This window comes from Rana temporaria, chromosome 5 (genome assembly GCF_905171775.1).
Source record: "Rana temporaria chromosome 5, aRanTem1.1, whole genome shotgun sequence".
Lineage (NCBI taxonomy): Eukaryota > Metazoa > Chordata > Amphibia > Anura > Ranidae > Rana > Rana temporaria.
The window spans coordinates 335,233,014-335,259,458 of record NC_053493.1 but is presented as its reverse complement, the minus strand read 5'-3'; the positions used below and the strand labels follow the sequence as shown (position 1 = coordinate 335,259,458).

Here is a 26,445-nt window from a genome sequence, read left to right as displayed (position 1 = left end):
CACTTTGTGGAAGGGAGGTGGTGATTGCCTTCAGGAGGATTTAGATTATACTTCAGATCAATAAATGTTTTATGATTCGTGTATATTGAACAGCATTATGCTGATTGACTGTAGAAAACGTGAATGGTTTGCATGCAGCATAGACTAGTATTGGCTCAGAATAATACCACATAAATGCCATTCCCAGAAGTGACAGCTCCTGCTGTGGAGCTGTCAGAAAAAATCAGTATAATGTAATTTTACATGTTTGTTTTAGGTTATTTCACTGTTCCTGCCTTCCACTTATTCATTCCCACAAAAGGTAAAGATTTACATGAACAGTCTCTCATTGGACTTCAGTCAGCCATTCCAAGAGTTACAATAACAAAATCCTGCTTTAGTGTGGTTCTGCTTAACCACTGTCTATGTATATAACAATGATGACCAGTGCTCTTCAGGGCCAGTTCTTCTGCTAGAAAACATTTGATACTATTTATCCATCTGCAAGGATCAAATTTAGGAATACTTCCGCATGATTGTTTCAGACACCCCATTCCAGGAATCCAGTGTCACTAGCATTGGCTGACTTAGCAAGTGGAATATTCCAGCCCACAGTAATTATCGCCTCACCTTTCATTGACATCTCTGTGATTTCCCCTACTAGCAGCCATATATAACATAACTATTTGATTACTCATCTCTCTCTGGAGTCCTTAAGCCCAGAAATATTTTCACTGTTCCTCCACATACCACGTTTCTGTCTTCTTCTGCTTTAATCTCACTTTTGTGTTACAAAGCTATACATGATCTATGGTTGTGATTTACACATTTATGCTAATAAAAGTCAAATATCACCTTTCCGCCTCATTGCAAAGAGCTGGAAACCCTCCCATGGCCTTTTTGAAACACAGCATTACACTGCAACCAGGCTGAAATAATATTTTATTTGTGTGACCGAACTGCTAAATGTGGAAAACAAATTGATTTCTAGGTATACGTAACCGCATATTACCTCTTCAATATGTCAAACTCTTTAATAAAGGCCAATGGGCATTGTTACCAAATGGCCACAATAACCGTTTCACATTTTAATCCGCAAGCTCAGCACAAGTAGTAAACAGTCAGAATAGTAACGTTTAGTCAGCCATCCCAATAATGGAGTAACACTTTGAAAAATTACCTTAACTCTTTCACACATAAGAGAAAAACAAATCTAAATGCCTAAATCCAATGTTTAAATTTTGACTTGTGTTAGTAAATCCGTAGATATCATCAAAACTACTTTGTGCATCCAGATGGATTATACCTTGTTTTTTTCAGGACAAATTGGGTTTCATTTGGTAGTAAATAGTTGTGGACGCCTCCTGATTTTTTTAATGATCAAAAGAAAACTGGCCCAAGATAGTAAAACATTTTTTTTTATTATTTAGCTATGTATTTCTTGTTACTACAATAACCAACATAAATTCTCCTGCTTCTGACAATCGCAACGATACCACATATGTGTATGTTAGTTGTTGTTTTTACCCATAGTACAGCCCAGAAGCAATAGCACACATTTTTTTTTGGTCCTACTTAAAACACACCGGGCCAGATCCACGTAGCGTGGCGAATATATCCGCCGGGCGTAGCGTATCTAAGATACACTACGCCGTCGTAACTTTTTTTTTTTTTCGAATCCTCAAAGAATTTGCGCCGTAAGTTACAGCGGCGTAGTGTATCTTTGGCGGCGTAAGGGCGGGGAATTCAAATGGATGTAATGGGGGCGTGTTTTATGTAAATACGTCGTGACCCGACGTAAACAACGTTTTTTTTAACGGCGCATGCGCCGTCCGTGGGGGTATCCCAGTGCGCATGCTCGAAATGAAACCGGAACAAGCCAATGTTTAAGACGGTGACGTCATTCTACGCAAATCCCTATTCGCGAACGACTTACGCTAACGACGTAAAAAATTCAAAATGCGAGGCGGGAACGACGGCCATACTTAACATTGAGTACGCCTCATAATAGCAGGGGTAACTATACGCCGGAAAAACCCGAACGCAAACGACGTAAAAAAATGCGCCGGCCGGACATACGTTTGTGGATCGCCGTAACAAGCTCATTTGCATACTCAACGCGGAATTCGACGGAAACGCCACCTAGCGGCCGCCGAAAGATTGCACCTAAGATCCGACCGCGTACTAAGACGTACGCCTGTCGGATCGATCCAAGATGCAGTCGTATCTTGTTTTGTAGATACAAAACAAAGATACGACGCGCAAAATTTGAAATTACGCGGCGTATCAAGAGATACGCCGGCGTAATTCTTTCGTGGATCTGGCCCACCGACACTAACGGACACCGATGCTAATTTAAAAACAATTCTGTCCAAAATATACTGACCCTGACCTTGACCAATGATCCAAACACTAACCCTGGTACTGACCTAAATCAAACCTTGATCTAGTTTTTTTTTTTTCTTTTACACTTTTTTTTTCTTTTTGCAAGGAACGAGAAAGATACATTGCATCCTTCTCCATTCACAGAAAGAAAAAAACACAGGGGCGGGCTTCACAGGGATGGACCACTGTGGTAACCAATCCGAGATATATAGGAAAATATCTGGAACCTGTCCCTGAACTATGCACTTGACAGAAAACACAGTATATCACAGGTAAACAGGTGGTGGCAGGTGCAGTGCTGTTGAAATATTCAGAGTCACCTATAGAACGCTGACTGCCCCTATAGGAAAATATCTGGAACCTGTCCCTGAACTATGTACTTGACAGAAAAACACAGTATATCACAGGTGAACAGGTGGTGGCAGGTGCAGTGCTGTTGAAATATTCAGAGTCACCTATAGATTGCTGACTGCCCCTATAGGAAAATATCTGGAACCTGTCCCTGAACTATGTACTTGACAGAAAAACACAGTATATCACAGGTGAACAGGTGGTGGCATGTGCAGTGCTGTTGAAATATTCAGAGTCACCTATAGATTGCTGACTGCCCCTATAGCTGAACAAAATTCCTAAACTATATGAAGCACAGCAGATGTCACAGGAATAAAGAGTGCTTGTTGAGATTTCTGGAGCAGGATACACCTAACACTGTCCCTATGCAGCAGATTCAGCAGCCTTTCCCTATCATAAGTGAAGCACAGTGACAACGAGCCAGATACCATAAGATGATGCAGATATCAAGGAAATAAAGTGTGCTTCTTGAGATTTCTGGAGCAGGATACACCTAACACTGTCCCTATGCAGCAGATTCAGCAGCCTCTCCCTATCCTAATTGAAGCACAGTGACAACGAGCCAGATACCATAAGATGATGCAGATATCAAAGAAATAAAGTGTGCTTTTTGAGATTTCTGGAGCAGGATACACCTAACACTGTCCCTATGCAGCAGATTCAGCAGCCTCTCCCTATCCTAATTGAAGCAGAGTGACGATCTGTGCTGTGTGCCTCTATCTAATATAGAGGCTGGTCACATATTGGGTCACATGCTGCACTGGCCAATCACAGCCATGCCATAAGTAGGCATGGCTGTGATCAGTTCCCAGTCACAGCAGTAAAACGAATGGCGATTGGCTGCCGTGCAGCGCGCCAAAACATACCCGAACTCCGAACCCGGACTTTTTCCAACTATTCGGGTTCGGGAAAAACCCAAAGTCCGTACCGAACCCGAACTTTACAGTTCAGGTTCACTCAACCCTAATCACAAGTCCTTATCTGTATACATGTTCTTGGCCAATAGGTTAAGTTATTAAAAGCAAGAGGGTTAGCATTTTCAGATTGCAGCAATGACTATCTCAGTGTTTTTCTCCTCACAGATCTCTATTCAATAATGTTGTTCCTAACTAATGAAGTGCACCGATCAGCATAATTTACTCAAATAGATTGCCAAAAGCTTATTCACACCACATGTATTGGGCTGCATTGGTATGGACAAGGCAGATTTGTGTACGCTTCCGTGTCTGGGTTGCTCAGGAAGTGAATTAGGTGGTAATTCCTTTGGTAAGCAGAGTCCCAATAGGCATATCTAGACCCAATGTAATGGCAGAAACCTTAGAAAGCAAATCTCACCAAACTAGCCTATTTTCTGGCATCTGTGTCACCTGCGCCCATTTCTGACCTTGTTTTAATATTGGATTTCTGGCCAGTCTCATAAAGCAAGCTAATCAAGGGGACAGAGAATGTAAATACTGCAGGTGCATATTCGGCAACTTCCAGTGCAAAACAGTACCTTTTACTTCTCCTGCACTGTGGACTTACTCCATCATTGTAAACTCCATGGAAAACCTGAAATTTCAAGTTTGGATGGCACCAATTCACCTCCCATAAAGCTGTACTTGAGTGACCTTTATCATAAAGGGAAGGGGATGCAACTGGCCATATACAAATATTGATATTCAGACTCACATCGGTCTGGAACTAGGGGCTAGATTCAAAGATTTACGCCGGCGTATCCATAGATACGCCGCGTAAATTCAAAGCTGCGCCGGCGTATCTTCTTTCTGTATTCAGAAAGCAAGATACGCCGACATTAGCCTAAGATCCGACTGCCGTAAGTCTTACGCCGTCGTATCTTAGGGTGCATATTAACGCTGGCTGCTAGGAGGCGCTTCCGTCGTTTTAGGCGTAGAGTATGCAAATTACCTAGATACGCCGATTCACAAACGTACGTGCGCCTGGCGGTAGTTTTTTACGTCGTTTGCGTAAGGCTTTTTCGGCGTAACGTTGCTTCTGCTTCTATGAGGCGCACGCAATGTTAAGTATGGACGTCGTTCCCGCTTCGAAATTTGAATTTTTTACGTTGTTTGCGTAAGCCGTTCGCGAATAGGGCTGGACGTAATTTACGTTCACGTCGAAACCAATACGTCGTTGTGGCATACTTGGGAGCCGTTTACGCCGTTCGTAAAAAACGTCAATCACGTCAGGTCATCATACATTAACATAAAACACGCCCCCTCATCCACATTTGAATTACGTGCGCTTACGCCGGCCCCATTTACGCTACGCCGCCGTAACTTAGAAGGCAAGTGCTTTGTGAATACAGCACTTGCCTCTCTAACTTACGGCGGCGTAGCGTAAATACGATACGCTGCGCCGCCGTAAGTATGCGCGCCCCTACCTGAATCTAGCCCAAGGTGTTTTCAAAATACCATGATTTCAGCAACCAGAGGATTCTACTCAGTACCATGGCCAGTGGTGAATCATCTATGGGTGCCGGGTGTTCACTACACATGGCCCCGGGGTGGGGGGGGGGCGCAAAGATAAGGGAGCACTAACTATCACTTGTGTACAAGGATCCCCTGCACATCTGACCAACAGCACAGCAAGTAGGGGGGAGGCCGGTCCCAGCAGTGGGAAGCTCAGCCCACAGGTGAATGGCTCCTTGCAGAGTGCCTGCCCTGCAGCCTGGACAGAGCACGGATCAGACAGGAGACACCTTGGCCCCATCGCAGTCACATATAAAGCTATAGGGATAGTTCTACCACTATAAGCAACAAAGTTGATGGAGCAGTGACACATTTGATGCCTGGGCCAGTCCACTCCCGATTCCTGGGGCCCTCACCAGGCCCCTCTACTGCTTGGGCCCCATAGCAGTTGCATATGCTGCTATAATGATAGTTCTGCCACTATAAACAACAAAGCTTATGGATGGAGCAGTGTGCTGTGCATAGGCATAAATAAAAACAATAGACATGTACATGACGAAAAAATGTGTTTTGTGTAGATTAGTTAATCTATTTATTTAGTTTAGTTAAATTAGATTGATTCGTTAAATTTGTTTTCGGAATTCGTTCCCTTTATCATTTTGAATTCTCTTAGATTTTCCAGATTTTTATTCAATTAGAAACATTTGAACCAAAACATTTTGAATCAGCTGAAATCGGAAGATTTCTAATTTTTCAATTCGAATATGGCTGCTGAAATGGTTTCCTACATAAATAACAATTACAATTGAGACAAAAAATGCTATATTTGTTTTTTATTTTCAGACCAGAGATTATTCTTGTTCATCACAGTCTAAGGCCCCGTACACACGAGAGGATCTATCCGCTGGGATTTATCCGCGGATCACTTTCAGCGGATAGATCCGCTGGTGTGTACAACCCAGCGGATATTTATCCGCGGATATTTTTCGGGCCGATGGATTTCCAGCGGATCAAAATTTCTTAGCATGCTAAGAAATCGATCCGCTGGAATCCAGTCCAGCGGATTGATCCGCTGGTCTGTACAGACTCACCGGATCAATCCGTCCGAATCCATCCCTCGCATGTGTCGTAATGATTCGACGCATGCGTGGAAGTCCTTATATTACAGCGTCGCACACGTCGTCGCGTCATCATCGCGGCGACGGCGCGACACGTCACCGCGGAGGGAATTCCGTGCGGATTTTGATCTCATGGTTAGTACAACCATGAGATCAAAATCCCCCAGAGGATTTATCCGCGGAAGCGGTCCTCCGGACCGTTTCCGCGGATCGATCCTCTTGTGTGTACTAGGCCTAAGAGCCTTTCAGGTGTTTTTTTTTTAAATCCAAGAAGAATTTAATGTGTTTTGCAATGAGGAGAGGCTTCCATCTTCATCTAGCCACTATTTTATAACAAAGGCCACATTAGTGGAGGCCTGCAGTGATGGTTGTCGTTCTCGAAAATTGTCCCATCTCCACACAGGATCTGTGGAGTCTGGAGCAGAGCTATGGGTTTGGGTATGTTCTTAATATAGGAATACGCACACACATGTACATTTTTAATAGAATATGCTTGTGTAATAGTGTGTATAATAATTGTTTATGTAATTAATTTCTATTAAATTGTATACATAAAAAATTACTTTAAAGTGCAAAAACCAAAATAGTTTTTGTGTACTGAAAGCACCACATAAGTAATTACATTCTGAGGATCTTAAGCACTTGCTACATAGAATTCTTGGATAAATTCTTGGCAGGCATTGCTTCTTTTATTAACGATATACTGGAACACAGTGACCAATGTTCTTAATGGCAAAAGCTGCATTATTTTTTGGAACAATGCTATAGTCTGTAATGTAAGAACCAATTACTGAAATATATCATTCTTTTTCCAGGGCAAAGCACGTCCCCGAGACATCTTTGTGACTGTGTAGTTCCTGTAATGTGTCAACAGAACACATACTGCACAATACCTACTTTGATAAGCTGCTGTAGCTGATGATGTTAACAGCTTCAAAGCGAGTCTTAATATCCCACTATAAGCAATACATTACTATGCATATTTGTACTTTATAAGTTAATGACACTTTTACCAGCTGCATAGTTTCATTCTAGTGCTGCTAATAAGTAGTAAAATAAATTGTGAAATCGGTATTATCTCCACAATAACCTATGACATATTAAGTCAGAAACCAGGTGGACCAAGTTTATTTTCTTCTGGTACTGAACTCATAAATTTGAAACGTCTGGCTCCCATAACGTACAATCATAATAACGAGGGCTGTATGATCATTTCAGATACTGGAGTATAGTGTGTCCCAGCTGACCTATTCATCAAGAGAGTTCTGTGCATAACATGAAGACCACATATACGGTAGACACTTGCAGGACATCTTTGAACTGCTGCTCTAGCCACAATGCACACATTCTAATTCCAGGTGGTTGTGATTTTCGGATAATTATATCTGATTTATGGCAATTTGCTGTGTTTACACAGCACCTGCAACCGTACCAAATCATTCTCTCATTCAGTATCTCAGCACAAGAGAAGATCTTTTGGAAAACATTACAGCAGCTAAGCCTAATAAATAAAAAAATATACAAATTAATGTTAAAACCTAACTCAAGTCAGTTTTAGCAGTAAAGAAAGTTGTTAGAAATTAATATTTCTGTTGGGGTTTTATTTAGTTCTGTGAGAAACGTTTCCTTACTTTCTGTTCTTGTAATGGTCATACAAAAATCGGGCAGGAGGTCGTTGTCACCAAGGAAAAACAGCTATAACAAGGTCATAAAACAAGAAATTCCTCTCCCCACTCTGATTTTTCTATTTGTCTGTGTCACCATGGGATAGAGATTTCCCATCACTTTTGTCTTGGTAAAATAGAAATATCGCCAAAGGGGACACATACTGTATGCCAATATAAAATACTTTGTCTTAAGTTGAGCAACCAATAAGATTCAAACTCTTATTTTCTAAGCAGGTTGGTTAGAAAATAAGCTAATTTATTTAGCCTTTGACATTGTTTTCTTTGTTTTTGAAATAAGGAAATGAGTCTTGGTAATCTAGCAGACTGACTATCTATCTATGCAAATCTACACATTAGAAATACAGGCATTCCCCGGGTTACAAACAAGATTTGGTCCTGTAGGTTTGTAGGTTTGTTCTTAAGTTGAATTTGTATGTAAGTCGGAAGAGGTACATTTTTGAAGTGTAGCTCCAGCCAAAAAAAATTTCTTTACGTTTTTTCGGCTATGTAATGTTATTTTTGCTGTCTGTGCTCCTGTTCAGGAGATTTCACCTCACTTTCTGTCCCTGTGACAATTGGATTTTGAAAATTTGGGGTTGTTGTGGAAACAAGGATTGGTGATAAAGCTTCAGTGGAGACACCTTTTTATCATAACGCTTACAGGAGAGAATTTCACTTCCTTGGGGTAGATTTCCTCTCACTTCCTGTTGACTCCCTCCATTTGTAAGCATGAATTGTATGCAAATATGGGATTTCCCCTAATAAGAAAGATTTGTATAAATGTGTTGCACTGGCTTATCAATATTCAGTGAGTTATCTGTTCTAAACCATAGGGGTTTCTCTTATCCTACTTTATGACCACATTATGTGACCTCACAAGGGCCCATGTGATGAAATAGTTATTGGGAACTATTTTTCTTGATAAGTCTTAAAAAGGTGAAAACAAGTATAAAAGTGCATTTATAAACCCTGCCCTACGCCTTAATGCTGGGTGCCCCTCTGGCAGGCAAAAGCTCTGATACTTCCTGGTAGTATCAAAGCTTGCGTACTTATTCCCACCTCCCACACATTTTGATCAAACTATCTCTCAATTGGGATGATACATTTGCTAGTGGCAATGTGTATGAGGTAGAAGGGGGTGGTAAAGCTTTGATACCACCAAGAAGTAGACATGTGCACACTGAAATATTTTGTTTCCAAATTTAGTTTTCGTTTTTAATTATTTTTTTAGTTTTAAATCCAAATTAAGGTCGAATCTGTCATTGAAGGCTTATGGTGTCTGTCGAATGTTCTAAGAAGAAGAAGAAGAAGAAGAAGAAGAAAAAAGAAAAAATTCGATAGAATCTTTAAAAAAAAAAAAAAAAGAAGATTCGACTCTTCGTGTCTCTCTATGTCGAATCTAAATGTCTCTCTGTCGAATCTTTTCTCTCTATGTCGAATTTTTTCTCTTTATGTAGAATAATATTGGACTAATAGAGTTAAGGTTAGGCACAATTAAGGTTGAATCTGTCATCGAAGGCTTATGATGTCTGTCGAATGTTCTAAGAAAAAAAAAAAAAAGAAGATTCGAAAGAATCTTTAAAAAAAAAAATGTGACTCTTCATGTCTCTCTATGTCGAATCTTCATGTCTCTCTATGTCGAATCGTTTCTCTCTATGTCGACTCTTCTTCATGTCTCTATAATGTCGAATCTTTCTCTCAATGTCGAATCTTTTCTCTTTATGTAGAATAAAATTGGACTAATAGAGTTAAGGTTAGGCACATTCGACCGCAACGAAAACGAAAATAAAGCATTTGTTTATGTCGGATCTTTCGTTTTTCGTTTTCTGTGCTTTTGTTATCTTTGTTAAAACGATAACAAAAATACCTGAAATTCAGACGAAAATGCATTCAGACGAAAACGAATGCACATGTCTACCAAGAAGTACTCAAGCTTTGCTATGAATGCAATGGTCTGAGATTCATGCATAACCTGGGGGGCTGCAGATTTCTCCAGGTATGTGAATCCCTATGTGCGTACACGTTATACCTTAATTTTTTTGTGTAGTCATTTAAAGTGTACATATTTATAAAACATAAAGTAACTGAGTATTTCTTACTATATTTTCAGGTTCATTAAACCAAAGATTTAACACAGATAGAAGATAAAAGAGTAGATTTATATATTTGTTTTAAAGTAATAATAGATGTTTTAATTCCTTTGTGGATTTTCAAATGTTTCCCCAATGAGCCAAGGAGTGTCCTCAGAGGATGTGGAGCATTTCATAGACAAACAATCAGTTGCATAAGTCAACAACCAGCTTATGTCGATGGCTGGACATGGACTAAAATGATTGAACTATATATTGATAACGCCACAGAAAAAAATAGTAGATGTAATATTATTATTATAACATATCTGCAGGCCATTAAAGGAAACCTGTTCTGTGAGAAATACGTATACTGACAATGCTAGTGTATCCTTTCTGAAAATGCTAGCTGCCTGGTTGGAATGCTTATATTTTGGATTTTAATACTGTGATTCACTAACTTGAATTTATCATAGTGGCACTAATGAGATAGTGCTAGGGCAGCAGGATTTACTCCCTTAAAGGATCACTAAAGATATTTTTTTTTAAATAACAAACATGTTATACTTACCTCCACTGTGCAGCTCGTTTTGCACATAGTGGCCCCGATCCTAGTCTTCTGAGGTCCCTCGGCGGCTGTCTCGGCTCCTCCTTGTAAGAACTCATCACCTTCATGCGAGCGAGTGAGCATGGTGTTGAGTACTTGCGGGCACACCCCCCTGATACAGCCAGCGGCCTATGGCCGCTCACTGTATGACTTGGCCCCGCCCTGGTGCGCTGCGTCATTGGATGTGATTGACAGCAGCGGAAGCCAATGGCTGTGCTGCTTTCAATCAACCAATGAATGAGCCGGGAAGACGGCCGAGAAGCCTGCTCGTTCATGGCGTGGGACTTTCGAGGGGTCAGGTAAGTAATCAGGGGGGGGGGGGCTGGGGGGCTGCTAATACTCGGATGTTTTTTCACCTTAATGCATTAAGGTGAAAAGACATTTACCTTTACAACCCCTTTAACATATAATGGTATTTTTTTCCTTTCTTTTTTTTTCATCTACTGGCACCCTCTGGACATTTGTAGCTAAAGCTATAGAATAGAGGAAGCGGGTGCAGGGGAACTTAAAGAGCTTTTTTTTTTTTTTTTTATGGTTCAGGAAAAATCTAATAATTTCTTCTTTTTCTACTTTGAGGGCTTACACAGTTAAAAAGCAGACCAATGCCTAGTACACACCATAGGATTTATCCGCGGATACGTCCTCTGAGGATTTTGATCCGATGGAGTGTACACACCATCGGATCGAAATCCGCGCCGAATTCCCATCGCGATGACGTGTCGCGCCGTCGCCGCGATGATGACGCAGCGACGTGCGCGCCGCTGTCATACAAGGAATTCCACGCATGCGTCGAATCATTACGACGCATGCGAGGGATGGGTTCGGACGGATCGATCCGGTGAGTCTGTACAGACCACCGGATCGATCCGCTGGAGCCGATTCCAGCGGATAGATTTCTTAGCATGTTAAGAAATTTTTATCCGCTGGAAATCGGTCGGCCCGAAATATATCCGCGGATAAATATCCGCTGGATCGTACACACCAGCGGATCTATCCGCTGAAACCGATCCGCGGATCAATTTCAGCGGATCGATCCTCTCGTGTGTACGGGGCCCTACAATTCCTCCAATAGCACATTCTATCATCATGTTTTACTACAATAATCACATGGCCCAAAGGGGCAGAGCGGGTAAAAAAATGTGTGCATAATGTCCACATATAGCAGATGGTGCACTTTTATATTAATAACAAAGGGCCTGATCCTCAAAAGGGATACGCCGGCGTATCTACTGATACGCCGTCGTATCCCTGTTTCTATCTATGGAACTGATCCACAGAATCAGTTTCACATAGATAGGCAGAAGATCCGACATGTGTAAGGGACTTACACTGTCGGATCTTAGGATGCAGTACCGCAGCCGCCGCTGGGGGCATTTCTCGTCGAAATGCCGCTTTGGGTATGCAAATTAGCACTTACGGAGATCCACGAAGCTTTTAAGCTTCGTTTTTTCTCCGTAAGTATTAGTTTGCCGTCGCAAAATTAGGGCTGCTTTTACAAAGTGTAAAGTTAGTACACCATGTAAAAGTAGACCCTTCTTTCCCGCGACGCTGTCAAATTTATTTTTAAACTTTTTTTTTTCCCGCCGCATCTTTTTTTTTCCGGCGTGATTCACAAAACTCGGCGCAACGTAAAAACGTGCAAAGCACGTCGGGAAAATCGCGTCGGGAGCATGCACAGTACGTCCGGCGCGGGAGCGCGCCTAATTTAAATGGGACTCGCCCCATTAGATTAAGGAACGCCTTGCGCCGGACGGATTTAAGTTACACCGCTCAAAATTTCTAGGTAAGTGCTTTGTGGATCGGGGACTTAGGTAGAGATTTTGCGGCGGTGTAACTTAAATGTGAAAAATTACGTTGCGCCGGGTTTTTGTGGATTAGGCCCAAAGAAACTTGGAAGGCTAAATAATTCCCCACTATTCATTGGAAGTCATAACTGTGAAAGCAGCAGGGAACTGTGCTTCCAAGTCTTATGCCGCGTACACACCATCGTTTTCTGCGATGGAAAAAAACGTCATTTTCAAAAACGTCAATTTAATTGACCGTGTGTGGGCAAAAACGTCGTTTTATGTCTTCTAAAAAACGACAGAAAAAAATTGAAGCATGCTTCAATTTTATGTGTCGTTTTTGGCCGACGTCGTTTTCTGTGTTCTAAACATTGACCGTGTGTACGTAAAAACGTCGATTTAAGCCCGCGCATGCTCAGAAGCAAGTTAGGAGACGGCAGCGCTCATTCATGTAAAACGACTGTTCAGAATGGAATCAGCACATTCGTTAAGGTGTTTTTCAGCTTATAGACAAGAAAACGAAATTTAAAGCACAGTCACTGAAAATCACGAATCGTATCTCACCAAACTTTTACTAACACGCAGCAACACGATATTAGCAAAAGAGGCCGTCTTCCGCTTGGAAACGACCCTTTATAGTGACGTCGTGCGTGATTGACGGAACTGCGCTGTGCTAGAGCGTTGTGAAAAAGCGATGGTGTGTATGCTACGTCGTTGTTCAAATTGAAGTTTGAAAAATGACGTTTTTTTAAAGCACATAAAGCGTCGCATTTTTCCATCGCAGAAAACGATGGTGTGTACGCGGCATTACTTATGTAAGCTTTGGATATCATGAAAAAGGCTTTATGAGATAATGGGTAATTTTAAAAAAATGTAATACATATGTAAAAAAATGTTCCTCATAGCAACGGAGGAAACTTACGTTTTTCCTTCTCTATATCCACACCTTCACTCTCTGTGTCACTTGGGAGGATCCAGGGCTGGCGAGATCCCTGCAATTGTTCATAAGATTCCTCCTAGTAAATGGGGCAGAAAATGATTTGCATATCAAACATTTATTTATAGTTGCATCATTATTTATACAAATTTTTATTTGATGCTGGTGCCAACAATGTTGTTAGAAATAGCTAATGCATCTTTGCCAGACTGTAATTGGACTTCATACTGCAGTTTAGTCACCACTCTCATTAATGTACAACCAGGTAGCAAGCAAAAAGTGTCATCACTTGGTTTGCAATTCTCTGAAATCTAAGTAAAGAATCAAAGCCACCTTACAATCATCTCTGACAACCCTATACTATCACTAGAAACACCTCACCAGCTTGTAATGGCATTACTTGCAGAGGAAACTGACCATTTAAAGTGATTGTAAAGCTTAATTTTTTTATTAAAACAATAAATGTCATAACTGCTCTGTGCAATAGTTTTGCACAGACTAGACCAGATCCTCTTCTTCTGGGCTCTCCCGCTGGTGCTCCTGGCCCCTCCTCTTCAGCGAGTGTCCCCATAGAAAGCTAGACACAGACAGCGGAGCTTGGTCCCACCCCCTTGTCAGGGAATTTGATTGCCAGCAGTGGGAGCCAGTGGCTCCCATTGCTATCAATCTGTCCTGTGAGAAGGGAGAGAGCGGAGAGAGCCACTGCTTTGGGGCACAATGCTGGATAGAAATCAGGCTCAGGTAAATAGAGGGGGGTGAGGGGGAGATCCTGTAGCACAGAAGGTTTTGTACCTTAATGCATAGATTGCATTATGGTAAAAAAACCTTAAGGCTCAATGCACACTAGGAGCAGAAAAAAACTTGAGCATTTTAGCTGGAAAAACATGTCATAAAAAACGTGAATTGAGAGCATATTATACAAAGTTTAGGTGCGTTTATGAGCGTTTGAGTTTACAGATGTCTGTTGCACTTAACAACACTCTTCTCTGCAAAAGCAAATACAAAAAAACGTTGAAACTTGACGTTCACAAGAGATAACAGGGGTTTAGGAGCGATTGACGTTTTTACAGCTCCTAAACTTCTCCAGAAAACACGATCGAGAAGGTTTTTTTTCCCCTGACTCTTAACGTCCCTGACATAAAATGCTTGTAGTCGTCATAATGTGCATAGAATACAATAGAAATGCTTTTACAGGCAGGTGAAAAAAACTTCAAACACCTGTAGAATCAACGTTTTATTTTTTTTGCCAGTGGGCAGTTTCCTTTTTCTGATATTGAAATGTCTACAAGAAGGTCTTGAGTGCTCCTCCACCTAGTACTTAAAATTAAACAGTTTTAACTAGAGATTTTGTATGTTTGCCCACTGACAAAGAAATGATTAGTCTATCATTTTAATGGCAGGTTTATTTTAACAGTGAGAGACAGAATAACAACAAAAAAATCCAGAAAAGCGCATTTAAAAAAAGTTATAAATTGATTTGCATTTTAATGAGTAAAATAAGTATTGGATCCCCTATTAATCAACAAGACTTCTGGCTCCCAGGTGTCTTCTATAGAGGTAATGGACAGATTATGAGCACTCTTCTAAAGGGAGTGCACCTAATCTCAGCTTGCTACCTGTATAAAAGACACCTGTCCACAGAGGCAGTCAATCAGATTCCAATCTCTCCACCATGGCCAAGAACAAAGAGTGAGTGAGGCCGCGTACACACGGTCGGACAAAACCGATGAGAATGGACCGAGGTTCAGTTTCATCGGTCCAAACCGACCGTGTGTATAGCCCATCGGTCTGTTTTCCTTCGGTCCAAAATTTTAAAACATGCTTCAAAATCGAACAGATGGACCGCTGCCCGATCGGTCCAAACCGATGGTTAGTACAGAAAGCATCGGTTCAAAACCCGCGCATGCACAGAATCAAGTCGACGCATGCTTGGAAGCATTGAACTTCGTTTTATTCAGCACGTTGTTTGTTTGACGTCACCATTCATTTTTTGGAATGATGGTGTGTACGCACATCTCTCGGGAGACTTGTGGAGGAGGTCGCCGCTGTACTACTACAACCAGGCTCATTTTTGCCTTAAATACCTGGCTCCCAGCCGGCATCCAGACTTGTCTGTCCACTTCTGCTACCAGGAAGTTAGCACCCATTGAGGACTGACAGAGGGGACTGTTCACCCTCTCCCTTCTTGTCTTTCCTTAGGCTCTGCCCTCCTTCATTGAAGATTGTTACTTTTTACTTTGGGGCGTTCCTATACCCCTTACAATACGTCCAGCTGCCCGGACATAGTTTACCTTTTTCCTCTATTATTGCTAAGAAATTCTTATGCTCAATACGTATCGTTCATGGATTAATTCCTATACTAACAAATACTATCTTCCAAACCACACTGCTGACTCCGTGAGGAAGCGCTGTTAAAGCGCGAAACCGGTCGAGTCTACCAACGCAGCAAGCCATACCATCGCAGACATACTCTTGCCTGCATTTCCATAACCTGGCAGGATTACTAATTATGTTTATGCACTTTATTTCATTTCTTTTTGGAAGTGTTTAATCTCATTGTGGATACATTGTTACTTTATGTATGATTCCTGTCAACGTTTATGGATAGGCTTGCCTAGTTAGCCTTTCAGATAGTTTTTTGCTGGAAACGGCAATTAATTTTTTCCTTGTTCTATATACATTATGTTATTTTATATCTAAATAAACAAAAAACCTTTTAGAGAAAATCTCTCCTTGTGTGAATATATTCTGACCAACCAAAATGTGCCTAAAAAGTCCAAAAACTAGCCCTTAGTTATCTCCTTTATCATTTAATTAGGACGCGGCACTCTCTCTCTACTTTGTAATATCCACATGCACACTACATGTGAGGATATTGTCATCCCCCTTCTTTCAAACATCAGACCATCAGGCCACTTCAGCGGTGAACCGATGGAAGTGGCCTGTCGGCCCATCGGTTTGGAACGACCGTGTGTACGCGGCCTGAGTGAGTGAGTAACTTGTATAGCGCAACAAATGCGAAATTAATCGCCTCAAGAGCTGTCCAAGGATGTCAGGGACAAAATTGTAGACCTACACAAGGCTGGAATGGGCTACAAGACCATCACCAAGCAGCTTGGTGATAGGGTGACAACGGTTGGAGCGATTATTCGCAAATGGAAGAAACACAAAATAACTGGATCTTCCTCACTGTATATATACAGTATCTCACAAAAGTGAGTACACTCCTCATATTTTTGTAAATATTTTACTCTATCTTTTCATGGGACAACACAATGTAAAGTAGTGAGTGTACAGCTTGTATAAGGCCCCGTACACACGACCAAACATGTATGCTGAAACTGGTCCGCGGACCAGTTTCAGCATACATGTTCGGTCGTGTGTAGGCGCGAGCGGGCCGAATTCCAGCAAACATTTGCCCGCCGGGCCTTTTCCCAGCAGACAAATATTCCTGGACGTGTTTTAAAACCGTCCGCTGGAATCCTGCCCGCTCGGACATGTACGGTCGTCAGTACAGACCTACCGTACATGTCCGAGCGCCCGCCGTCCCTCGCATGCGTCGAATGACTTCGACGCATGCGTGGAAGCCTTTAAATGGCAGGCCCGCCCACGTCGCCGCGTCATCGTCGCGGCGACGATGCGGACACGCCCCGCGTATTGTTTACGCGCGGACTTCTGTACGATGGTTAGTACAGCCATCGTACAGAAGCCCTCTGGCAGACATGTACGGTGAAAACGGTCCGACGGACCGGTTTCATCGTACATGTTTGCTCGTTAGTACCCGGCCTAACAGTGTCAATTTGCTGTCCCCTCAAAATAACTCAACACATTAATGTCTAAACCGCCTGCAACAAAAGTGACTACACCCCCTAAGTGAAAATGTCCAAATTGGGCCCAATTAGCCATTTTCCCTACATCATGCTCTGCTTCAGTATGTCACAGTACATGTTGGCATTCATGGTTCCCTCAATGAACCCGGTCTTTCCCAGTGACGTACGAGGGTGCGTCAGAGGGGGCGGGGTCACGTGACGGGTGGCCGCTTCCCCTATATAAGAAATGTCAAAGCTGCAGCGCGTCATTCCGCTGGGCTGTGTCCAGCAGAGAGAGGAGCTTGTCTGCTGCGCTCTGGACGGATGGATCTTCTCTGTCAAGGACAATGTTGGAGCAGGGAGCCGCATCGAGAATGGATTACCACCGCTGGATTTTTTTTTTTTATTATTAATAAAGGATTTTTTTCTACGGTGTCTGTGTGTTTTTTTTAAAACTATTTACACTTCCTTTGTGAAATGGTAGAGGTACAGTGTACCCCATTACCAATTCACATAGGGGGGGCAGGATCTGGGGGTCCCCTTTGTTAAAGGGGTCTTCCAGATTCTGATAAGCCCCCCGCCCGCAGACCCCCACAACCACCGGGCAAGGGTTGTGGGGATGAGGCCCATGTCCCCATCAACATGGGGACATCATCCCCATGTTGAGGGCATGTGGCCTGGTGCGGTTCAGGAGGGGGGGCCGCACTCTGCCCCCCCTTTTTTCTGCGGCCGGCCAGGTTAACGTGCTCGGATAAGGGTCTGGTGTGGATTTTTGGGGGAACTCCACGACATTTTTTTTTAAATTGACGGCGGGGTTCCCCTTAATATCCATATCAGACCTGAAGGGCCTGTTAATGGAATTTGGGGGGACCCCCACGCTTTTTTTTTTTTTTTATCAATGAATCATCTCTGAATTGCCAGAGCCGACAATTCATTAGAGCCGCAAAGCCGGTTTTAAATGCTTTTTTTCTTTCAGAAATTACACTTTGTGCAGGGACAGTTCTATGTACGGGAAACATGCGCTTTTTCACATGCTGACTTTACACCCCCCCCAGGTACGAAATATAAAGTAATATTACACTTTTATTGTTTCACTTTTAGCATTATTAAATTCACTGCTCCTGAAAAAACTGCAGTTTTTAAAACTTTGTTTGCATTAATACACTTTAAACACTTTTTAGGACAATAACTTGCATATTAGCCTTTAAAATGAACACTTTAGATTTCTCCCATAGACTTTAACAGGGTGTTCCGTGGCTTTTCGAATTTGCCGCGAACATCCCTAATTGTTCGTTGTTCCCCCGAACAGGCGAACAGGCAATGTTCTAGTCAAACATGAGTTTGACTCGAACTCGAAGCTCATCCCTAATTGCTAGTGATAGAACAAGCACAGGAACTGTAAAACAAGATCAGCAAGTCCAGACCAGTTTAGGACATATGGGATTCCACAGTGAATATTATATCATTTTTCTGTAAACACTTTAAGTAACAAAACATGCTGTGTTAGCCTTTACTACACACAGTTAAAACCGTATTATAAGTCTTATAAAACATTTTACAGCATGCACCACCTGTAGTGCAGTAGTGGGATGCAGTACATGACTATACACTAGGTAGTATTTTACTGGAGATCATAAAATTTGGCTATTGTATATGTGTGTGTGTGTTCCATTTTATCTATAATTGCGATCTTGGCACAGCATTTAAAAAAATAATTACATTCATTTTATCTCATTTGGAAGGCGTGTGGGAGTTGATCCATGACTTCCAGACATACAACCCCTTGGCTAAGAAGATATCTGCATTTTTATGCAAATAGAATTATGAAAAAAAATGCATTTTGTTGCTTCCTGTGGAAAACTGCAATTATCTAAGTGTTTGTTCGTGGTCACGGAATAATATAGTCCATGTGACTGTTCTGATTAAGGGCTATAGCGTGGACAAAAATATTAGGGGCTACAAATATAGTAGTTCATCAACAGGTCACTGGCATAGAAACAATAACAAAGTTCTCCTGATTTCCTCCGTGTCCATACTTCCTCTGAACAGAAAAGTTGAATGAAACCATGTTCATTACCAGATCAAACATATGCAAGTGATAACATTATCTTGTTTTCTTTACTCATTGTTGAAGAAACATTTTTGTAGTTTGGGTAGAAGACCTAATTGAATCTAAGGCCTGTCTGATTACTTTACAGATTTTATCACAGTTTATCACAGCCAAGATCTTCAGTTCACCCTGTTTGAATTTCAAACAATTCGTAATTATATTAAAGAGATCCAGAGCTGCAATATTAGATTTTACCTGCAGCTCCACTTTCTGAGAAATGTTGATATCGTAGCTTGATCAGAAAATGCAATGATTGTGTTATTACTTCAGTCTTCCAAGTATCATAAACAGAGGGATCAGGACGCTATTGTTGTTTATAAGGGGGCTATGGAAAATTGGGGACACTTCGCTAATACTACTGAAAGTGGTTTCAGTCTGATAAGAGTTTTCCTTAGGCATTCCCTTAATAGAGGGAACCTCTCCCACGATGGACATTGTGTTTTTCAAATAACACTCTAATGCCACGTACACACGACCGGTTTTCATGACGATAAAAATGCCATTTTTTTAATTGGTCATTAAAAACGACCGTGTGTAGGCTCCAGAGCATTTTTCTCGTCGTGAAAAATGGGCATTAAAAATTTAGAACATGCTCTAATTTTTCTCGTTGTTTTTCACGTTGTCGTTTTTCACGTAGTGAAAAACGGTCGTGTGTAAGCTTTAACGACGGGAAAAAACTGTGCATGCTCAGAAGCAAGTTATGAGACGGGAGCACTCGTTCTGGTAAAACTAGCGTTTGTAATGGAGATAGCACATTCGTCACGCTGTAACAGACTGAAAAGCACGAAGACTGAAAAGCGCGAACCGTCTCTCACTAAACTTTTAATAACACAAAATCAGCAAAAGCAGCCCAAAGGGTGGCACCATTCGAATGGAACTTCCCCTTAATAGTGTCGTTATACGTGTTGTACGTCACCACGCTTTGCTCGAGCATGTTTTTTTCACGATTGTGAGTATGTAAGGCAGGCTTGACAAGAATCACGTTAAGAAAAATGTTGTCTGCACAGAATAGGTAAGAAAAGGAAAGAGGAAGGAAGCGCAAGAAAGAAAAAGGAAGAGTAAGAAGATAAAATAGTGATGATGTAAGGATATAGCCACTTGATACTGTTACGTTGGGTATACACGTATAGAACGTCAGTGGGTTCAGCGGGAACTGACCTACTTTCTGTACGTAAGTTCACCTCTCTGCTCAACAGAAGCTGGTCCAACATCTTCTGTGGAACAGTCATGCTGGAAAACAAGCATTTGATTAGTGCTTGCAGCCATTGTCCCATTAGTGAGATTTTCATTTACTGTCCCAGGAATTAAGAGACAATCACTTCAAGGTAAGGGAATCCCTTGATGTTACCGGTGTCACCATTGGAAGATTTGCCCTCTATTAGTGTTCTGGTGAGAACCCCAAATTTGGTATTTTCTTCTACTTTGACTTTTGGTAATAATGGTAAACAGGGCAAATAGAGAGGGTGAATCTCTCCAACAGGGGGTACAGTCAGCAAATAAAAACCTGACAGGTGTTCGAATTCTTCTCCACTATATCCAAAACTAAAAAAAGTTTTACCTTTAGTTATAGTTTACAGTGGTTGTAAATTCACTTAAAAAAAAAAAACTAACACCTGCAAGACAAAGGCATAATGAGCTAGTATGCATAGCATACACAGCATCGGCCGCCGACATGTTGTCCCGGAGTTACTTCCGGGTATCGCGGTTCCAGCGTTGTGATTGGGCAGCCAGTCACGGAATGACCTTTTTTAGAAACGGCACGATTGTAGACATCGGCACAAGTCTCTATTGTAATTATCTCCCAAACTGTGTAGGTTTAGGAGATATTTCGAGCACTGTAGGTAAAAGTGGTTGTACAGGGTGTACAACCACTTTAATAAAGATGCAATGGGCAAAACATCAACATTTTTCAAGTGGATTCAGGTGTGGTTCACGTATCGCGATGCGGAAACCAAAGTGAATCCAGTGCTGGTTCCCGCATAGAACTTGCCAGTGGTTCACACTGCCCTATGCAAACCGCTGCAGGTGTCAATAGAAATTTAATGACACTCTAAGGCCCCGTACACACGACAGAGGAACTCGACGTGCTTGGCACGTCGAGTTCCTCGTCGAGTTTTGGGATGAAGCCGCCGAGGAGCTCGGCGGGCCGGCTTCTCCCATAGAAGAACGAGGACAACGAGAAAATAGAGAACATGTTCTCTATTTTCTCGTCGAGTTCCTCGGCGGCTCCATCGAGCCAAAACTGTACAGACGACAGAGTTTCTCGGCAGAATCCGGGTTTTGACCGAGTTTCTCGGTGAATTCTGCCGAGAAACTCTGTCGTGTGTACGAGGCCTCAGATCGGTTTTCATGAATTTGCATCGCACAGACATCGCATGTGATCTGCACAGCAGTGCTGTGCAAATCACATGCAATGTCTAACGACACACCAGTGTGAATCCAGCCTTAGAGATATTTATGATCTCTCTCAGGGATCACAGTACATCCCCTCAGTGTGCTATAGTTGCTTTTCCCTCTCCTGAAGGACAACAGTATCTTTATTTAGTACCTACTTACTGATCTGAGATATTGCTTCAGACTTGGCATCATCTCTAGCTCCCTCCTCCCATGCTCACCTCCAGGACTTTTACAGAGCCTCCCCAATCCTATGAAACTCCTTACCCCAATCTGTCTGATTATTTCCTATTCTATTAGCTTTTAGACAATCCCTGAATATCCTCCTCTTCAGAGAAGCCTATCCTACCCACACCTAACCTATTTTAATTTTCTTCATTTTCAGCTCATCCCCCACAGTATTTACTTTTTGTTTCACTTGACCCTTCTAGATCTCTAGGAAAGCGGAGCGTAAGACCCCTTTCAGACTCCTTTGATCCCCACTGAGCAGGCGGATAACACCATTTAAGAGCGGTTGTTGATGACTACACCAATACATACAATATTCAACTGCATAAAATGTAAAATGATATAACTCAATTTATTGTTTCCTTTTTCATGCGCTGCAATTTTTTGTTATATGTTGCATTGAAGATTGTATAGTTCTCTTATTGCTAGCAACTATTCTTATTTTTTTCATTCTGTTTTGGGGTGTAGCGCTGATTTTATTTTTATTTAAAGTGGACACTGACAAAGCCTGCTCTTCTCTATGAGGTGGTTGGATGGAAACAGACCGCCTGTCCATTTCCATCTGGCTGTCATCCGATCCTCCCCATAGAGGAGAAGACTAGCCTAATCCATCTTTTTTTGGCGGCTCGGATCAGATTGGATGTCGACGGGTGCGCTGACATGCGCTGTTCCACAGAGAGCTATAGATGGTATGATCGGGTCCACTTGAAAAAAAGTGGACAGGTGGACCCGTTTGGAACATTTGTGCGAAAGGGGCCTCAGGGATTGCTTTCTCCGGCCTGCATCAGACTGAGGCCATCTTTCTCCCAGTTTCCCAGTATTTGAATTGCTGTTGACTGACTAAAATGTACAGCTTTTTAGAAAAAGTACACTGTTTATATTGTGACATGTCAGGAATGTATTCATGCAGACTTAGAAAATTGCTGAAAGCTCCAACTTAATGATGTGGGAAATGGTGGTTACATTTCAGCACATACATTGCATTCAATAAATTACACCGTGTACAATTCTGCCGCATCATTTCGCTCTAAGCAGGTTGACCAGGTGGAAATGCCTTAACTGTACAATCATTATCCAGAAGACAAAGTGCTGCTATCCAGCTGCATTGAAATGTCAGCACAGTCATCATTCAGTGCATACAGACACACAGGGAAACCTTCAGCCTAAAGCTGTGTGTCAGTGCACAGTGAGTGATGTCGGTGTTGACATCTCATCTTAGTTACAGAGCAGGCCCCGTGTGAACATCTTTATTCTGTTTTAATGTTGCGTGTAATTCTCCATTTCTAAATTTACTGTATCTGTTTTCTGGCATATAGAAATTAATGTAACAAGCGTGCCACTTTCAAGGCCTCTTTACCAGATTCATTAGAATGGCAATGGAAACGAATAGAAAAGAATCCTTTTTTGAATTACTGCTTTCATTGATTTTTTTTAACATGTAATGATTGTTTATAGGAGAAAACGGTACATCTTGTTAATAATAAGATGTAAGCAGATAAAAGTTATTTAAATTGGAACTATTTGTAAAATAAAACTGTTTGCAGGCTTTCTTGTACATCATCTTTAGAAGTGGCTTCCTTCTGGGATGACAGCCATTCAGACCTAACACTTTTTAAGCAGCTACAGTATTTTTTTTATTTTTGGGATAAAGGTTTTCTCCTGTCAGTGTTAATTGGCTTTACCAGGTGAAAATAAGGGGAAAAAAAAACCCCTGACAAAAATGAAAAACGAAAGAAAGGAGTAGGTAAGCTGCGTAATAAATTTTTTGTTTTTTAACACCATTTAAGATCATTTTAAGGGAAAAACAAATGTAACCACTTGCAGATCTGCTCATGCCATTATACATCAGCAAACTGGCACGCTCCCACAAAACAACGTATGGGTATGTTTTCCCCTTTAAGAGCCGTCGGAGCACGCCCGCTGCACGGTGGGGGACCTGATGCACGTGGCCGGCGGGCCTGATCACCGCCAGCCACCCGCAATCTCGGGCACAAGAGTCAGAACGGTGATTTGTGTGTAAACAAATCCCTGTTCTGTCAGGGGAAAGAAGACAGATCATTTGTTTCTAGTAAGTAGGAACAGCGATATGTCTCCTCCACCAGTCAATCCCACCCCCTCACCGTAAGAAACACTCATGAGGGAGCACATTTAACCCCTTGATCGCCCCAAGTGTTAACCCCTTTCCTACCAGTGACATTTATACAGTAATCAGTGCATTGTTGGTATTATCCAATGTACTGATGAGATATGTGAGTGTTCATATGGAAATCTACCGGCAGATGGTTAGCTTAAAGGAATTTTTTTTTTAGCTAAATCGCTTCCTTCACCTTACTGCAGTCCTGGTTTCATGTCCTCATTGTTCGTTTTTGCTTTGAAGTAGCTGTAATTCTGCTGTGATCTCCACACTTCCTGCTTGTCTGGCTCCTTATGAAAAATCTCATGGGAGCTTCTCACTGTGGTCTAAGCTGTGTGTCTAAAACTCCTCAGAACCTATCAGATTCATTTTAAAAACAAAACACTGCCCTGGATTTGTTTGTTTTTGTTCTGTGGGTCTCTTTACTTCACATAAACATGAAACCAGTTTAAAACCGAAAGTGAAACTAGAGGCACATTATATTATAGAATTTAATCTATTTTTAATCATTTTTAAAAGGAATCAGTTAACTTTTATGTCTCTATACCCTGTAAACAGTCATTTCAGCAAAAAAAATGTTTTTCCTTTAGTGACCCTTTAAGTAAGAGAATAGTGGTAGAGTTGTAGGGTATGTTGGTGTTATAATTACAGAAAGGGTAAATAAGTGGATCAGTGTAGGGTTGCAGGGAGAGTTAGTTTTTGGATTCCAAGGAAAGTTAGTGCAAATGGGTTTATAGAACAGGGCACTGCTCTCTATGATGGAAGCCCTGCACTAAAAAATACCAGCACTGATTTCTTAGCACTTTAGACTTGCGTATAGGGGTGTTAAAAACATTCGATTTAGCGCCCACCCGAGTTACAAAGACAGGGGATGGGAAGGTTTACATGCTGTGGTCGCGATTCTTTGCTTTCTGCCTGAGGCTAAAGGTATTGCTCCCCATGGTTATGGTGTGCCGGTGTAGCATTTATACCGTTAAAAATGGTGGCGAGGAGACATCATATAGCCTCCATACTGCCTGTTAAACGCCTCCCCAAGTGGAACGTTTTTCAGAGGTGTGGCAGTTTAGACACATGTCTAAAATTAATCATAGGCCCCTTTCACACAGGCTGTCCGATCAGGTCCGCCTGTCAGTTTTTCAGGCAGATCTGATCGGACGCTCCATTCACCTCTATGGAGCGGCGGATGTCATCTGTAACATGTCTGCTGACATCTGCCACTATCCAATCCGATCCTATCCGTGAAATCCATATGGATGGTGACCCTATTTTCCATCCTTTTGGCGGATCGGATAGAAAACTGACAGGCAGTTTGTTTTCCATCCGATCTTCCTATAGAGGAGAGCGAGACTCTGACAGGTCCACCCATGCACAGTTAGCAGAGACAGACCTGTCATCTGCCTGCTCAGTGGGGATCAGCAGATCCATGCCCCACTGAGCAAAGCGGAGTCTGTCGGGCAGATCGCCCGTGTGAAAGAGCCCTTAAAAGGAAATAGATCAAAGCATGAGGAACCCCCAACTAAATTTTTTTAGGGCAAATGATTGTAATTCCCTACGTGGGACCTTTTAAAGGAAAATATTGCAAACATTATAAACTCTTACTAATCTTCAGATAACAGTCAAATGTCTGCTGCACAAAGAATTGTGGGACAATGTATGTTGACCTATGTGATTTTTGAAAATTAATTTCTTCACAATGCCTGTAGCTACATAGACGAACAAGGGCTTTATTAAAGTTGCATTTACTGCTAGTTCAGAATATGTAAATATTTTAAAGGAGAAGCGTAGGATTAATATATATATATATATATATATATATATATATATATATATATATATATATATATATATATATATATATATATATATATTCTCACTTCCCTGCTGCAGCATTGGTCTGATGCTATAGCTGTCCTCTGCTGGCTCTAAATCCAAGAACTGAGTGATCAGATGACCACTGATTTTTCTCTGCTCAGAGCGAACTGAGAACTGGGCAATAACTGTCAGTCACCACTCTCTGCTCTGTCCCTCCAACACTCACTGGATTGCTGGGCTATAGGGGGGGGGGTGGAAATGTTTGGCTCAGGCTCTCAGTGGCTGGATGAATCCCAATATTATTGTCTCCTGTGTAACCCAGAAGAGAAGTATAGCTAAAAAGATTTGGCCATACTTCTCTTTTAATGATTTTTTAGTGAAGGCATGACTGGACTAATGCCCTGTACACACGATAGATTAGTCTGATGAAAACGGTCTGATGGATTTTTCCATCAGTTATCCGATGAAGCTGACTGATGATCAGTCGTGCCTACACACCATCAGTTAAAAAAACGATCGTGTCAGAACGCGGTGATGTAAAACACAACGACGTGCTGAAAAAAAATGAAGTTCAATGCTTCCAAGCATGCGTCGACTTGATTCTGAGCATGCGTGGATTTTTAAGTGATGGACGTACCCACAGACGATCG

The 26,445-nt window shown here is 41.8% G+C and overlaps 1 protein-coding gene across 1 annotated transcript in view; it reads right to left on the bottom strand.

Moving 5' to 3' along the window:
* The window catches only part of C5H8orf34 (chromosome 5 C8orf34 homolog), a 363,446-nt gene that overhangs the window by 18,020 nt on the left and 318,981 nt on the right, over positions 1-26,445 (bottom strand). Inside the window, exon 13 of the mRNA XM_040354371.1 lies at positions 13,294-13,387. Within this exon, the coding sequence (XP_040210305.1) occupies positions 13,294-13,387 (94 nt within the window). The remainder of the gene's footprint in view (positions 1-13,293; positions 13,388-26,445) is intronic.